The sequence below is a fragment of the Mus musculus genome, chromosome 1 (assembly GCF_000001635.26).
Source record: "Mus musculus strain C57BL/6J chromosome 1, GRCm38.p6 C57BL/6J".
Lineage (NCBI taxonomy): Eukaryota > Metazoa > Chordata > Mammalia > Rodentia > Muridae > Mus > Mus musculus.
In genome coordinates this window covers 177795417-177812778 of record NC_000067.6, presented here as the reverse complement: position 1 = coordinate 177812778, position 17362 = coordinate 177795417, and the positions used below count along the sequence as shown (strand labels likewise).

Sequence of the window (17362 nt, the reverse complement as noted above, 5' to 3'; positions counted from 1 at the left end):
GGTATTGCCCAGTTCTTAGAAGCAGAGATTTAGGCCTGAACTGCCAATTTGAAGTCAGTTATGGGATCAGCCTAGCTTTCTCTTATGTATGTATGTATGTATGTATGTATGTATGTGTGTATGTATGTATACAAATATATATATATATATATATATATATATATATATATATGCACATATATGAGGCCTGAATTATATAATAGCTTTCAAAAAGTACATCTTATCAAAACTGACTCAATAAGAAACAAAAAGCCTAAATATTTGTATAGCTCCCAGAGGATACAAAATCTCATCTGAAACAGTGGACTCAGAGGCTGAAGAGTGCTACTAAAACTTTCAAGTAACAAATTAATCCAATCTGAGGCAAGCACTTTCAAAAAACTGGAAAAGAGCTAACATTTTGTGGATGGTTTTTGTACGTCTAGTGTTACACTAACAACAAAGCCTTAACACACAGAGCATGTCAGTACTTGCCTTTCATTCCAGCACTTGAGAGGCAGACACAGACTGTCTGTGAGTTTGAGACCATATTCTGATACTCATAGCAAGTTCCAGATCAGCTACATAGTGAAACCTTGCCGAAAGAAAGAAAGGAAGGAAGGAAGGAAGGAAGGAAGGAAGGAAGGAAGGAAGAAAGAAAGAAAGAAAGAAAGAAAGAAAGAAAGAAAGAAAGAAAGAAAGAAAGAAAGAAAATGAAAGACCAAAAGAAAGAAAAAGAAGACGGTAATAGGTTGGCTGGAGAGATGGATTAGTGATTAAAGGTATATATTGTTCTTAATATTGTTCTTACAGAGAACTGGAATTCATTTCTCAGCACCAATAGTGGGCAGCTAAAAACTGCCTGTAGCTGGGCGGTGGTGGTGCACCCTTTTAGCGTGTAGTTTTTGCTATCCAACTTTAAGCTCTGAGCAGACTGTGCTAACAGCCCCACCCAGGTTCTCTAGATCCCTGGATGAAACACACACACACACACACACACACACACACACACACACACACACACACATTAGCTTATCTTTGATATGCTTTAGCTTAATGTCCAGGCTCTTCTAAGCCTCTCCCAGCTATCCTGCCCTTCTCTTCACTCCCAGCTCAACACCTCTATCTCTTCCCTCACCTCAGTTGCTCAGTTACCTTTAATCTTAGCTCAATACCCTAGATCTGCCCTCAGCCTCAACTTAACTATGTTTCTGATGTCCCAGCTGCTACCCTAGGCTCACTTGGCTGATGGCTGCTCCACCCAAGACCTCACATGGCTGATGGCTCCTTCTTTCCCCCCACTCCACAAGCATGGTGAATACTTTTCTCCTCCAGTGTCTGCTAGCGCACCTGCAGAGAAAACTGGAAGTCCCACCTATGCCTATTCTGCCCAGTTCTTTGGCTGCTAGCATCTTTATTGATCAGTCAAGACCCAATTTGGGTAATAGGATCTTCAGTGTTCACCTAAAGATTCCTGGTCAAAACATCAGAACCACTCCAAAAATACCCCCTTTATGTCTCAGCACTCACGAGGCAGAGACAGCCAGGTCTATAGAGTGAGTTGCAGGGCAGCCAGGACTACACTGAGAAATCCTGTCTCAAAATTAAACAAACAAACAAACAAACAAGCAAGCAAACAGTAAACCAAAACAAAAATTGTAATTTCAGCTCCCGGAGATCTGACACCTCTAGCCTTTGGATACTGTACTCATATGCACAAGTGTCATGTCCCTACACATATACAACACATATAATAACACAAATAAATGTATCTTGTAAAAACCAAACTGAGCAGAAAAAAATCCAAAGCCCAAATACATAGATACAAATATCCTCAAGTAAATATTTGAAGATTGAAGTCAAATAGAACACAAACAAACCATAACAAGCTGGATTTATACTAAGTAATTGTTAATTAGGAAACTCTATAGATGAAACACACCACAAATATAAAGAGAATAAATCATATAAATATTTCAAGACATGGAGAAAATGACGGACTTTTGTGTGACTTCATAATTTAAAAGGGCCTTTAGTGCAAGAGACTGCCTACCTAGTGACAGGACACCTATCCTACACTTAGTAGAGATAATTGCTCAACTAGAAAACATGAGTTGCAATTCCACCAGAAATGCTGAGTAAAAGAGATGTCACTTGGAGGTACTAGGAAATTCAATAATAAAAAGTAAAATAAAATCATAGGATTGAGGAAAGGGCTTGGGGCATAGCTCAGGTGTAGAGCATGTGCTTAGTATGTAGCCCTGGGTCCAATCCTGAACGTAAAATACAGGGGGGTGGAGTGGGAGATACGGTGTTTAATATCATCAACGTGACAGTCAAGAATCACTGCATTAGACTCACAAAATACGTTATCTCCACTGTGAAAGAGAAAAAGGCTTACGAAGTTATCAGAGCCTTTGCTCTTTCTCACAGATCTCTCCACAATGGCTACTCTTTTTAATATTTAATTTAGTAACTTTAACATTTATTTAAAAAAAAATGTGTATTGTGTCTTGTATTTCCACATACCACCTATATGCAATGTCTATGGAGGACAGAAGAGGGCAACAAATGTGCTGGCACAGGAGTTGCAGACTGTTGTAAGCCAGTGCTCTTAACTACTGAGCCATCTCTCCAGCCCCTATATTTCATTTTCAATTCAGACTTTATTCTTTAATAGGTCTAACTATAATCCCAAGTTTGCTTTGACTTGTTGGCCCCTGGAATGCTGGGACTCACACGCACCAATTCACATAATATATCCCTTGGGAAAAAGAACCCCTCTCTCCTTGTAAAGAAAACCTTACAGTTATTTGATCTTTTTTGTTGTTTTCCTTGTAAAGAAAACTTTACAGTTATTTGATCTTTTTTGTTTGTTGTTTGTGGTTTTGGTTTTCTTGATACAGGGTTTCTCTGTGTAGCTCTGGCTATTCTGGAACTCTCTCTGTAGACCAGGCTGGACGTGAACTCAAAGATCCTCCCAAGTGCTAGGATTAAAGGCATATGCCACCACAAGCCTGGCTCAATTGTTTGAATCCTTGTTGGCTGGGTAATGGGGGGGGGGGGATAATTCTTTTTCTTTTATTTATTTATTTATTTATTTATTTATTTATTTATCGTATGAGTATACCATGGCTCTCTTCAGACACACAAGAAGAGACATTAGATCCCATTACATATGGTTGCAAGCCAACAACATGTGGTTGTTGGGAATTGAACTCAGGTCCTCTGGAAGAGCAGTCAGTGCTCTTAACTGCTGAGCCATCTCTCCAGCCCCTAATTCTTATTTTTATGTAGCATACTTATGGTACTTTTTTTTTTTTTGTGAGAAAGAGTTCCTCTGTACAGTTTCTCCTTGGAGCTCACTCTATAGACCATGATGGCCTCAAACTCAGAGATCTGCCTGCCTCTGCTTCCGGAGTGCTGGGATTAAAGGCATGACCCATCACCATCTGGCTTAAGGTGCATTTTAACCCATGTGAAATCTAAAATATTTTGATATCCCTTTCGAGGTAGTGATTACTGACTGAATACTGAACCATCATACCTACTTTAAGGGTCTCTCAGAACTTCGTAATATCTTCAGTATCTAAATCAATTCTCCATATGGAAATTAATTTCTTTACGTTTATACAGTATTTTAGGAAAAAAAAAAAAAAAACCTCTGCTTCAACTCCTCAAGTCAGAAGCAATGTGTCCTTCCCTAGCCATCTCTGGTTCTACTTTGGGGAGGAACAGGATCCAGGTACAGGTACAGGAGGAACTTAGGAATTCATCTGGGAAGGGAAAGCTGGGCTTCAAAACCCAGCAGCAAACGGAAAAGAAAAAGATTAGTGTATGGTGGGATATGCTCAAAACAAATACATTACTTTCATTCATATATACATACATACATACATACATACATACATATATATATATATATATATATATATATATATATATATATATATAGTTATCATCCATCTGTCTGCTTCCCCCTCCCCCTTCTTCTAATTTTCTTTTAAATAATCTAAGGCAGCAGCAAGAAGATGCCACTGCCCTTCTGCAGAACAGGTTTTCAGAGGGCTGACTCATCTCTAAAGACTCCAGAGGGAACTCAGGCCATCCGCTGGGGAGGTGGGGACCAAGCGGGGAGGGGGGGGGTCTTCAAGGCCAGTGTCCAGGGATGCATCTTTCTACCTCCACAGAGCTGAGACACAGCAGCTCAGCCACAACAGCAGCGCCGCCACCACCTGCCGGGCTAACATGGCGCCAACTCCTCCTCTAAGCAACCACTTCTGCAAGGCCTGCAGGGCTAGCAAGCTCCCAGGCTTCCGTTGCCCTGCACTGGGCATGCTGGGCACGCGCAGGGAACAAGAGCTTAACTGCTCATGCGCGCGCGGGGAGTCTCCTGGCTTACCCTGAAAGTTAGCTACTGGGTGAACGCATGAACCCAGTTTTCAGAACAAACACTCAATCTTGAAAAATCCGAGGAGACCTATAAGAGATAATAATTATAATAATTATAATGATTACAAATGATTATCGTTTTGTTTTTCGATGCAATCTCCTGTAGCTCAGACTGGCCTCCAACTCTGTGTAGCTGAGGATGGCCTTGAACTCAGGAACTGGAGTATTAACTAAGAAAGGCTACTTACTGGCTTGCTCCCCAGGGCTTGTTTCTTATACAGCTCAGGACCACCTGGCCAGGAATGGCACCAGCCACAGTGAGCTGGGCCCTCTCACATCAGCTTAGGAGATGCTTCAAAGACTTGCTCACAAGTTATGCAGTTACTTCCTCCATTGAGATTACCTCTTCCCAGTGCCTCTAGTTTGTGTCAAGTTGACAAAAAGCTAACGAGGGCAGTTCCTATGAAACGCTCAAGTAATTAATAAAATATTATATCTAATGTAAAACATAGCACGAAATTACTTTTCTTGCTTTCATGGGAAGAATGAACAGAAATGAATAGTCATGGCTGTTCTTGCAATTAAAAGCCAAATACCACGGATAGCGTTTTTGCTGTCAAAGGCTTTGTAAACGTGGGATAAAATTGAGAACAAACTCAATTACCACCTAGCCATATGATTTCCATGTTGAGGGAAGCAACTGAATCTTCATTCTTTGTATGTCACTCTAAGAGGAAACAGCTCAATGTTGCTAGCAGTGCAGGTACACTAAGTCAATTTAATTCGCAACTAAAGTTTAGTATAAGGAAAGTGTGGGCTGGTGTATTTGTCTTATCCACTGAATTCCATCTCTGAAGAGACTGTCTTGGAATGTGTTAATCCCAACGATGGGAGGAGAAAAACCACCCACCCAAATCAACACAATCAATTTAATTAAAGCAGGCAACTAACTGAACAAATTTTTTATTTGTATACATTGCCTCCCCCAATCCACAGTCGTGTTCGAGAGGTCAGTGTTGGACATTATAGAGCTCGGGTAAGGGGACATCATAGAGCTCGGGTAAGGGGGCTACTGAATGGGGGGGTCTGGTGAACAAAACAGGTGGCCTTCCTCGAGGAGAAAATAAGCATAACAAGCAATAATTTAGTCCTAAGGACCTCCAGGAACAAAGACGTGATTCTAAGGTGGGCGGAATCGGGTAGTCAGAGGGTTGTGAGACAGTTAGGATTTGAAACAAAGACATGGTTGTTTCCTGGAACATACAGTACAGAACCATTTGAAGTTAAGGTTACAGGTGGGGCCTAGCCCTGTCTTTGAGAAGCACAGGTGTACCATAAGCAGGAATGGACTTACTTTGTCTTTAACTATAAGATGACTTTAAGAGGTTGGTGAGATGGCACAATGGTTACAATCACAGCAACTATCTGTAAGGGGATCTGGCGCCCTCTTCTGGCATGAAGGTATGTGAGCATAGCAGAGCACTCAAGTTTCTTGCATGAAGAAGAAAGAAGAAGAAGAGGAGGAGGAGGAGGAGGAGGAGGAGAAAAGAAAAAGAAAAAGAAAAAGAAAAAGAAAAAGAAAAAGAAAAAGAAAAAGAAAAAGAAAAAGAAAAAGAAAAAGAAAAGAAAAAAAGGGGCATTTAAACCCAAATGGAGGCAGGCTGGCTCATCATAGGTACATTGTGCAGGCTTAAGGTGGAGAAAGAAGTGCTAGTGGAGAGAAAACATGGATCAAAGGGATCCTGACACTGTCATACTTAAAACTTAAGGCATAGTTCATTAGCAATTTAACTGTCTCCTTTGTAGAGCTCAGAAATGTAAGTGCCAGCAGCTCTGGTTAAAATGACAGAAGGAAGGCAGAAAGCCTTGAGCAGCTTCAGACAGGATAACACCATTACTTGGGAGGAAAGGCTGCAGAGGGATTCCTGCAAGGGTCAGAGTGAAGGCTGCTAGCAGAATACTTGCTTCCAGGCAGCTAGGATGAGGGTCTTAAAGCCCGCATCCACAGTGACACACCTACTTCAACAGGGGTACATGCTCTAATAGTGCTACTCCCTGGACTGAGCATAAACAAACCATCACAATACACTCCCCAGCCCCCATAGACTTGTTCAATCATGAGAGGCTAAGGTGGCCATACCTAAACATAGAATAATACAAAATACATGTATCCCAACTTCAAAGGTCCCCATAGTCTATAGCAGTCTCAACTATGTTAAGTCCAAGTTGCAAAGTCTCTCCTGAGATTCATCCAATCATTTAATCCCCAAAGCAAGACAGGAAACCAGCTGGGCAAACTCCAAACTCTACATCTCCCTGTCTGATGTCAACATGGTCTTCAGATCTCCAACTCCTTTTTCATCTTTGTTGATTGCAATAACTTCTTTCTCATGGGTGGGTTCCACTCTCTATTAGCAGCTTTCCTCAGCAGATGGCCCACGGCTCTGGCATCTAGAACATCTTGGGGGGTCTCCACGTCAAATTCAATATTACAGCTTCTTGTTTCAATGTTTGGGATCCACACATGATCTTCTGGGCTCCTCCAAAGGGGTGGTGTCACTTCTCCAGCTCTGCCTTCTGGAGCACTCTAAGAGCAAGTTGATCCATGGTGTTGATTGCCCAGGTGCAGTTTGTATTTTGATGCTAATTTCATGTCCCCAAAAGGGGCTGCCTTGAAAAGGGGGTGAATCAAGTACTCGGGTGACTTCATGTAAACCTCCCCATTTTAACTTGTAAAATAAAGGCTAGAGACAGTGATTGGGCAGTGAAAGAGAAGGAAGAGCTGAAAGTTTTAGAGAGAGAGGGAGAGAGAAGGGGAGGTACAAAGAGCATGGAAATGCATATGGCAAAAAAAACAAAAAAAAAAAACAAAAAAACCCTCAAGTTGCAAGGGACTACATAGATGGGGTGGAGATTTACCACAACAAATTGCTGCCCAAAATATCTATTAGAACTCAACCAATCTGAGATAAAAGATCACTGCCCCCCCCCCCCATCTCCGAATACACAGTTGGGAAAGCTATGTAGGCTGCAGCAGTATGTGGTTTGAAAGCTGACTGGGTCTGAGGGGCCTACAGAGAACTACAGAGAGGCTCCTTCCCCTCATCCCCCAGGCAGAGAGCTACAGCCAGGGGCAGCACCCCCAGCAGGGAGGGACAGGAGACCCTGGAGCACAGCTGTTAGCAAGGTAGCTTTTGGGCAGACACAATGAACTGATCAGGGCATCTATGCCCGAGAGAGCCTTTCTGTGTTCGTTTCCCCATAAGTTCCCTTGTTTACACAGGAAATGGACAGTCAGACTGGATCTCCTGACTGCTTCCTAGTGCTGCAGGCTGCCTGAGATTAGCACACAAGCACACACAGCCAGCTGCAACCCAAACAGAAGCATAGAAGCCAAGGGTCTTTCTACTTTCAGCCCCTCCCAGTGAATAAAAGAATCAGAGGAGACTACAGTGGTCTGAATCAAACATCAGAGGGAGACAAAGGTACAAAGGGCTCCAGATCAGGTAATACATTGATAATAAAGAGAGATATATAACTTTTTGATACTTAAAGATGAGAAACACAATAAATACCTTTTGGTCTTTATGGATGATATTTTGAATGGCTTGACAGGGATGGATTTAAAGGAAATAGACACCTTGTCTTTTATTGGTCTTGTGGTATGTGTTTTTCTCTAGCCACGTTCAGCTGCTGAAGCATGGAGTACATAGAGATGTTTGAATTAGAGCAGCTACAAGTGTAGCAGAGAGTGACTGATGCAAGGCTGTGGAATCTAACCCCACTCCATGGGCAAGTGTGAAGGAGTATTTCAAGGAACTAACTCCTAAGACTGTGGGGACCAGCAAATCTGGGACAATATTTATTCTACTGATTTTCTATGTCTTCTCAAAAGACAGGACCCTAGATAAAAAATTCCTTGCCTTAGAAAAGAGATTACAGGTAACACTAGAACTGAAGGCACAGGATTTTATAGCTCAAAATAAGCAACAGAAAGTGGACAATAAATGTTGGAGACAGAAGCTGGAAGAGATGCTAGAACATAAATTTCTGAAGTTCATAGATGAGTCTGAGCAACAGAGAGATAACAGAGAGTCTTGGCAATGCAGCCTAGAGGGACTACTAGAACTAAAGTTTCAGGATTTTATAGGTCAAAATAAGCAACAGAAACAGGAGAATGAAGGTTGGAGACAGGAGCTGGAAGAGATGCTAGACAAAAGAATTGGACAATTCACAGATCAGACTGAACAGCAAGAAAATAGAGATAAAATTTGGAAGCAGAGTCTAGAGGATAATTTACTAAAGCTAGCAAATCAAAATAAGGCAGAGGCTGCAATATCAAAATTACAACATAAAAAGAAGCTAAGATGGAAGCAGGGTTTAGAACACAAGATACAGGAAGTGAGAAAGCAGCATGAACAGCAAAAAGAGAAATTTAAGACATGGCAACGTGAACTAGAGAAAACACTAGAATGGAAGACAGAGGAAATTATAGATCAGAATAAGAAACAGAAAGATGAAAGTAAAGGTAGGAGACAGGAACTGGAAAGGATAATAGAACCTAGAACCTGCCGTACATTTACAAGGGTTCTTGTGGTGGAGAGATAAGGTGAGGGAGATAGTATGACAAAATAGAGCCAGGGGTAGAGAGATTTCCACAGATCAGCTACTTGGTGAAGGTCACTTTGCTGATGAAGAAACTTTGGCATTGTGTCAATTGTCAGCCTTAAAGGCCTGGGACAAAGTCACAGAATCAGGGAAGAGACTTGAACCGTTTACTCAAGTCATGCAAGTTCCAAAAGAAACCTTCCCTGACTTTTTGAAAAGCCTAGCCTCAGATGTGGAAAGGAGTGTATCAGATTCAGCAGCAAGAAAGGCAATAATTGAGTCTTCAGCCTTTGAAAATGCAAATGCTGTATGCAAGGAAATAATCAGATCACTGAGGGCAAGGTCAACATCAAAGTGGATTAGGTATACAGCTGATGTTGTATCTTGCTCACCTGATATGACTGTAATAAGAGAAGCTGCCACTAGACACCTAGAGATGACCCAAGATTTCAAATGTTTTAATTGTGGTGAGCAGGATCATCTCGGAAAACACTTCCCAGAAGATTTCACCTCGGTAGTACTCGTCTCTTTATTTTTTAAAAATTGGTTCTTTTAATTATTTACATTTCTCTTTTTAAAGATTTATTTATTTACTTTATGCATATGAGCACACTGTAGTTATTTTAAGACACACCAGAAGAGGACATCAGATCCCATTACAGATGGTTGTGAGCCACCATGTGCTTGTTGGGAATTGAACTCAGAAACTCTGGAAGAGCAGTCAGTGCTCTTAACCTCTGAGCCCCTTATTTACATTTCAAATGTTGTTCCTCTCTTCAAACCCCTTATCCCATACCTCTTCCCCCCCCCCACCTCTATGATACTGCTCCTCAACCCACCCACTCCTGCCTCACCACCCTAGCATCCCCTCAAACCAAGGCACCAATCCTCCACAGGACCAAGGGCCTCCCCTCCCACTGATGCCAGATAAGGCAATTCTCTGCTACATAGGCAACTGGAGTCATGGGTCTCTCCATGTGTACTCTTTGGTTGGTGATTTAGTCCCTGGAAGCTCTGGAGATCTGGTTAGTTGGTATTGTTGTTCCTCCTATGGAGTTGCTATCCCCTTCAGCTCCTTCAGTCCTTCCCCTAACTCCTCTATTGAGGTTACCATACTCAGTCCAATGGTTGGCTGTGGGTATCTGCATCTGTATTGATCAGGCTCTGGCAGAGCTTCTCAGGGGACAGTTATACCAGGCTCCTGTCAGTAAGCGCTTCTTTCCATCAGCAATAGTGACTGGGTTTGGTGTCTGCAGATGGAATGGATAACTAGGTGGAGCAGTCTCTGGATGGCTGTTCCTTCAGTCTCTGCTCCATTCTTTGTCACTGCATTTCCTTTAGACAGGAACAATTCTGGGTTAAAAATTTTGAGATGGGTGGGTGGTCCTATCTCTTAAACCGGGAGCCATGCCTAACCTCTGGATATGGTCTCTACAGGTTCTCTCTCCCTTTTGTAGGGTATTTTGGCTAATGTCATCCCCGTTGTGTCCTGGGAACCTCTTGCTTCCCTGGCATCTGAGACTTTCTAGTGGTTACTGGCAGTTCCCCATCTCCCACTGCTACACACCTCCATTCAATTTCCTGACCCTCTGTATTTCTCCCCTGTCTCCTTCCATACCTGATCCTGCTCCCCTTTTTTCCCTCCCTTCCTCTCTCCCTCCCAGGTCCCTTGCTCCCTCTACCTCCTGTGATTATTTTGTTTCCCCTTCTAAGTAGGACTGAAGCATTCACATTTTGATCTTCCTTCTTCTTGAACTTCATATGGTCTGTGAGTTGTATTGTGGGTATTCAAAGCATTAGGACTAATATCCACTTATCAGTGAGTACATACCATGTGTATTCTTTTGTGACTGGGTTACCTCACACAGAATATTTTATAGTCCTATCCATTTGCCTGCGAATTTCATGAAGTCATTGTTTTTTAATAGCTGTGTAAGTGAACCACATTTTCTATATCCACTCCTCTGTTGAGAGACATCTGGGTTGTTTCCAGCTTCTGGCTATTATAAATAAGCCTTATTATAAATAAGCCTTATTCTAAATAAGGCTGCTATGTGCATGGTGGAACATGTGTCCTTTTTATATGTTGGAGCATCTTTTGGGTATATGCCCAGTAGTGGTATAGCTGGGTCCTGAGGTAGAACTATTTTCAGTTTTCTGAGGAACTGCCTAACTGTCTTCCAGAGTGGTTGTACCAGCTTGCAATCCCACCAGCAATGGAGGAGTGTTCCTCTTTCTCTGCATCCTCACCAGTTTTTGCTGTCATTTGAGTTTTTGATCTTAGTTATTTTGACTGGTGTGAGATGGAATCTCAGGGTCGTTTTGATTTGCATTTCCCTAATGACTAAGGATGTTGAACATTTCTTTAGGTGCTTCTCAGCCATTTGAGATTCCTCAGTTGAAAATTCTTTGTTTAGCTCTGTACCCCAGTTTTTAATATGGTTATTTGGTTCTCTGGAGTCTAACTTCTTGAGTTCTTTGTATATATTGGATATTAGCTCTCTATCAGATGTAGGGTTGGTAAAGATCTTTTCCCAATCTGTTGGTTGCTGTTTTGTCTTATTGACAGTGTTCTTTGCCTTACAAAAGCTTTTCAATTTTATGAGATCCCATTTGTCAATAGTTGATCTTAGAACTTGAGCCACTAGTGTTCTGTTCAGGAAAATTTCCCCTGTGATGGAAAGATCTCACATGGTCATTAGTCTGCAGGATTAAAATAGTAAAAATGGCCATCTTACCAAAAGCAATCTACAGATTCAATGGAATTCCCATCAAAATTCCAACTCAAGTCTTCACAAAGATAGAAAGATCGATTCTCAAATTTATCTAGAATAACCAAAAAAACCAAGATATCAAAAACTACTCTCAACAATATGAGAACTTCTTGGGGAATCACCATCCCTGACCTCAAACTGTACTATAGAGTAATAGTGATAAAATCCACATTGTATTGGTACAGAGACAGACAGACCAATGGAATAGAACTGAAGGCCTAGAAATAAACCCATATACTTATGGTCACCTTATCTGTGACAAAGAAGCTAAAACCATCCAGTGGAAAATAGACAGCAGTTTCAACAAATTGTCCTGGTTCAGGTGGTGGTTGGCATGTAGAAGAATGCAAATTGATCCATTCTTATCTTCTTGTACAAAGCTCCAGTCCAAATGGATCAAGGACCTCCACATAAAACCAGATATACTGAATCTAAAAGAAGAGAAAGTAGGAAAGAGCCTCTATCCCATTGATACTGGTCTCTTCTAAATCACAGTTAATTTCTTAGCTCCCATTTAACCAGCATCAATTGTCCCAGTAGTCTCTTCTACTTTTCACTCTAAAGCCAGAGCCACATGGCTGAAGCTGCTGAGTTCTGCCACTTGTAGGAACTGGAACATGGCCCCTTTACTGGCTGGTTTTGTGTCAACTTCACACAAGCTGGAGTTATCACAGAGAAAGGAGCTTCAGGTGAGGAAATGCCTCCATGAGATTCAGCTGTAAGGCATTTTCTCAATTAGTGATAAAGGTGGGAGGGCCCCTTGTGAGTGGTACCACCTCTGGGCTGGTAGTCTTGGGTTCTATAAGAGAGCAAGCTGAGCAAGCCAGAGGAAGCAAGCCAGTAAGTAACATCCCTCCATGGCCTCTACATCAGCTCCTGTTTCTTGACCTGCTTGAGTTCCAGTCCTGACTTCCTTTAGTGACCAACAGCAATGTGGAAAGTATAAGTTGAATAAACCCTTTCTTCCCCCAACTTGCTTCTTGATCATGATGTTTGTGCAGGAATAGAAACCCTGACTAAGACAGCCTCCTTGTTCTATTCCATTCTTCATTGCCTAAGCTTGCCTGTCCTGGAACTTGCTCTGTAGACTGACTTTGAACTCAGAGATCTGCATGCCTGTCTCCTAAGCACTGGGATTAATGATATGTTTCACCAAGTCTGGATTTAAGTTTTTCTTCTTCTAGAACTTGTTCTGTTCTAGGCTGGCCTTAAACTCAAAGATTTGCTTCCCTTTGCCTCCTGGGATTAGAGGTTTGTACTAACATGCCTGATCCTAAACTTAATGGGGGGGGGGGGGGGGAGAAGGGCTGGTTGCCCTAAGGTTACTCCTCCCTTAATTCAGTTCAATATCCTTGAACACAGGTTTCAGTTCCACTTCACTTCCTGGAGCCCCTTTAAAATTCAAACCATATATTTTCTATTTTTCATTTCTCATCTTGATATGTTTGTTTAAAATGCTCTTCATGAGACTTAACCAGATAACAAAGTCTATGATGGGAGTTTCTGAGACTTCCTTTATCTGAATGCAATGAATCTGAGATTCTTCACTTTAGCCTCAGGCAGATCCTTCAGACAAAGGCAAAAAGTAGCCACATTCTTGACCAAAATACCACAAAACAGTCTCTAGTCCACATATTGAAATTCTTACTGAAACCTCTTGGGCCAGGTCTGCACAATTCAATTCATTCTCAGTAACAAAATCTTCCATATTCCTACTAGGATGTTCCATTAAGCTCCATTTAAAGCATCCCACTGCTTTCCAAATCCTAAGTCCCAAAATCCACATTCTTCCAAACAAAAGCATGGTCAGGCCTATCACAATAATACCTGACTCCTGGTAGCAACCTCTGTCTTAGTTTGGGTTTTACTGCTGTGAACAGACCACTCCCAGGGCCCAGCATATACAAACCATCACAGAGTAGGTGGGCAGGGGTGTTGATATTCTGTCTAAACTCCACCTCATAGTTCTTGGCAGCAGCCAGGTAGGCTTGGCCCAGTATAAAAGGGGCTGCTTGGCCCCTTCTCTCTCTCTTACCCTTTTGCTCTCTTGCTTCTCTCTTGTCCCTTGTGCCCCTTCTCTCCAATTCCCTCCCCCTCCTCTCTCCACGTGGCTATGACCGGCCACTACGTCTCTACTCTCTCCTTCTCTCTGCCTCTCTCTGCCTCTACTACCCTCTTAAAACCCCCCCCCCCATGCCCTGAATAAACTCTATTCTATACTATAGTGGTGTGTGTCTGGTTCCTCAGGGGGAAGGGATGCCTCCACCTGGGCCCACTGAATAACCCCCTTCCTCCACACCCTGCCAGAACATATTCTTATAGCTCTTTCTCTTTTTTATGGTCACAACAAGGGGAATGTTGATAGGTTTCCTCTTTTGGCCCTCAAATTGGCCTTAGCAAGGACTCCCAAATGAGTAGTCAAGCATGTGGGATGATTAAGAAGTACTCTGGATGGCCAGGCACTATCAGGCTCTAGAGACTTGTGGCAAGAATCCAGAAAAACAAATGACCTCAGTTCTCTATTGCTGACTCCTGTGGTTTCAAGGCAGTTGGCATGGTTTAACCAAAGTGGAGAGACTTTTAAAATGGCTACCAAGGGGGGGGGGGGGAGAAGTCAGGACCAGGAGAACAGAAGTAGTAGATCACCGTTCATGTCCCAACTGGTGATCTTGATTCACTGTGTTACCTGTGCTCAGAGGTCTTAGTATAGCATAGATTCTCCGTACTTAATGATAAGACCAGTACTGGTACAGTAAGTACTCCTATTATAATCACACCTGAAACCCTGCCCACCATAGAATTCAAGCAGAGACTGGTCTGATTAGTATATGAGTAGGAGAACTATGCAATGTAAAACTGGACTTTATAGATGCTCGGTGATCAGGACACTGGGAGACAGCACACAGGATATGATTCTATGCCATATGGATTTGTTTGTAATGGTGAGTATTAAATCCTAGGTCTTACATGTGCTAGCAAGCAATGAGCTACATTCTTTATTATTAGTCTTTTTTCAAAGCAATTATTTCCTTTACCAAAATTTAATGTCACAGTTTGGGTTGCAGTGAGAACATTAGATCAGGGCTGGAGAGGCAGCTCAGTAGTTAGGAGCACGTGCTGCTCTTCCAGAGCATCTGGATTCCCTCTTTAGCACCTGTTGTCTCAGTGGTTCTCAACTTTCCTAATGCTGTGACCCTTTAATACAGTTCCTCAGGTTGTGGTTGCCCCATCCCCCAACTATACAATTACTTCACTGCTATTTTATAACTGTAATTTTGCTATTGTTGTGAATCATAATGTAAATACCTAACAGATATGACATCTGATATGCAGTCCCTGTGAAAGGGTTGATTGACTCCCTAAGGGGGTCTCAACTCATAGGTTGAGAACAGCTGTATTTTCAGATGTCTCACGACCACCTGTTGCTCTGACTCCCAGGGATCTGAGGCCCTCTGCTGGCCTTCAGACAGACAGACAGACACACAACATGGTATGTGACCTCTCACACACAAATAATATAAATAAGTAAATAAATACATAGATAAACCCACATTAGATAGACAATAGGCACACTCTGTAATCAGTTACAATTAAAACACTGAGAAGCACCTAGGCTTACTCAATCTGCAAACTGTCCAAAGTACCATTTTAACGCCCATGAGAGGAACTGATAAGCTATTTAAGAGTTCGAAGGTCTGGGGGGCGAATAACTCAGTGGTACAGTATTCGCATCAAATTACAAGGTTCTGAATTTGATCTCCAACACTTCAACAGAGAAAAAATGGGAGAAGAGAAATTGTTTTGTAGAACGAACGTATTTTACAAAATATTGTAAACTTTAAGGTTGTGGGGATCAAATAACCCAGGTACATTCGGATATGACATAGGCAATTGACTCATCTTTGTGCCCCAGATACTGTAAAAATGGGAAGAGTTAGGATGCTATCTCTAGATTTCATTTTTACTGCTTTTAGTTTGCACTTTTAGTCCCTTTTCAGTTCTAAATTTATTCGGCTCCACTCCAGCCTCCACATATTTTTAAATCCCAGTTTACATTTTGTAAGGGTATTTCATTCTTTAAGATACCCAAGTGTTTAGACACAGAAAACCAAATTGGCTTTTAGAGACCGAAACCAGCCAACCCTGACACTGTGGTGCCATGCCTTGGCCATCTCACAGAGCATTGCATGCTGGGAATTGTAGTTCCACACTCTTTCACCCCCTTCCCTACCGCGAGTTTGAAAGGCCAGAGGCTGGTGGGCGGGCACAGAGGGCGGAACTCTCCGTTAGCCCCGCCCCCTGGCCTCCGCTCTCGCGCGGTTCTCCCCGGAGCAGCGCGCCAAGCCGGGGATGGGGTGTGGCCTCCGCCCTGGGGTGGCGGCAGTTGAGGCCGTGGCGCCTGCGGGCCGCGCAGAGGCTTCGGCCTGCGCCAAGTGTGGTCCCGCCCTGAGCGGGCGGGCGGCGGAGCGCGGGGCGGGGCCTGGAGAGAGGGTGGCGGCCCTCGGGGCGGGGGCGGGGCCGGCCTCTGGCTCCTTCTTCCTCCGCATGTGGCTGGTGGCGGCGCAGCAGTTGGGTTCACGTTCCGTTCTCCTGCCCCGTCTCCTTAAGGCTCTTCTGCCCTGCCGGGAGCCATGTCGATCTCCGAGAGCAGCCCGGCGGCCACCTCCCTGCCCAACGGCGACTGTGGCCGCCCCAGGGCGCGGTCCGGAGGGAACCGGGTGACTGTGGTGCTGGGAGCGCAGTGGGGCGACGAGGGCAAAGGGAAGGTGGTGGATCTACTGGCGCAGGACGCCGACATCGTGTGCCGCTGCCAGGTGAGGGAAGCCGGGCCCTTTCTGGGACGGCCGGCGCGGTGAGGTGTCACCTTGAGGTGCGTCCCTCGGGCTGGGAGCTGCGGGGAACCCCTGCCCTGGAGTCTCCGGTGACGCTCCGGGTGACTCTGGAGGAACCTGGAAGATGCGCGATGTTGGAGCTGCATTTCGGGGTCTGGGGACTGGGCTGGCGGTGCGCCGCGGGCAGAGTTGAGGGAGCTTCCGCCCGAGGCCTGCTCGGGACTCTGGCTAGACCCGGCCAGGCCCACCCGCCGGCGCGGACTAGGAAGGGTCCTTTTCCCCAATTTCCCTGAAATCGAGATTCAGCACTGCATTACCTACAGGCTTAGGCACGCAGAACCTCGCCTCCATCGGTCCACTTTGTTGATAGCAGAATCCGCTACGGGGCGATGAGACTGTTTGGGGCCCTCCGGTGCTTTTGTTTGTTTTTTGTTTTTAACTCGTATTTCATAGACTACTATTAAGGGGAGATCTGTTTTTATTACTCACCGGTCCTTAAGGAATCCCCAGTAAGTTGAAAAGTGAGTGTGAGGCAACTAAATACGGAGATTTCAAGTCGGATAATTTAGAAATGTTTACAATGCTTCGGTAATATAAAAAGTTGACTTTCAGGAAATCCAGTGTTTCCTACCCGGAGACACGTGGGTTTTAGTGTTAGTTTTTTTTTTTTTTTTTTTTTTTTTTCTTATTAGTCATTTGCTTTGAAGCAGCCTAGAGGGTAGGCCTTTGAAAAAGGCTCTCAGAAAACTATCATCCCCGTTTCAGAATTCAAAATAA

General features: G+C 43.5%; 2 protein-coding genes across 10 annotated transcripts in view; one reads left to right on the top strand and one right to left on the bottom strand.

The window, feature by feature from the left end:
- Positions 1–4360, bottom strand: part of Catspere1 (cation channel sperm associated auxiliary subunit epsilon 1) — a 153835-nt gene extending 149475 nt beyond the window's left edge. For all 8 annotated transcript variants that reach the window (XR_001779559.1, XR_001779564.1, XM_017314031.2 and 5 more), the window contains exon 1: positions 4162–4360. Coding sequence is in view for 5 of the 8 variants with exons in the window: in XM_006497084.2 (XP_006497147.1) it covers positions 4162–4316 (155 nt within the window). In the remaining 3 variants the exon portion in view is untranslated. The remainder of the gene's footprint in view (positions 1–4161) is intronic.
- An 11723-nt stretch (positions 4361–16083) lies between these two features.
- Adss (adenylosuccinate synthetase, non muscle) overlaps positions 16084–17362 on the top strand; it is a 33520-nt gene continuing 32241 nt past the window's right edge. Inside the window, exon 1 of one of the 2 annotated variants that reach the window (XR_001785476.1) lies at positions 16084–16567. Coding sequence is in view for 1 of the 2 variants with exons in the window: in NM_007422.3 (NP_031448.2) it covers positions 16385–16567 (183 nt within the window). In the remaining variant the exon portion in view is untranslated. The remainder of the gene's footprint in view (positions 16568–17362) is intronic. The other variant, NM_007422.3, reaches the window with a different exon arrangement.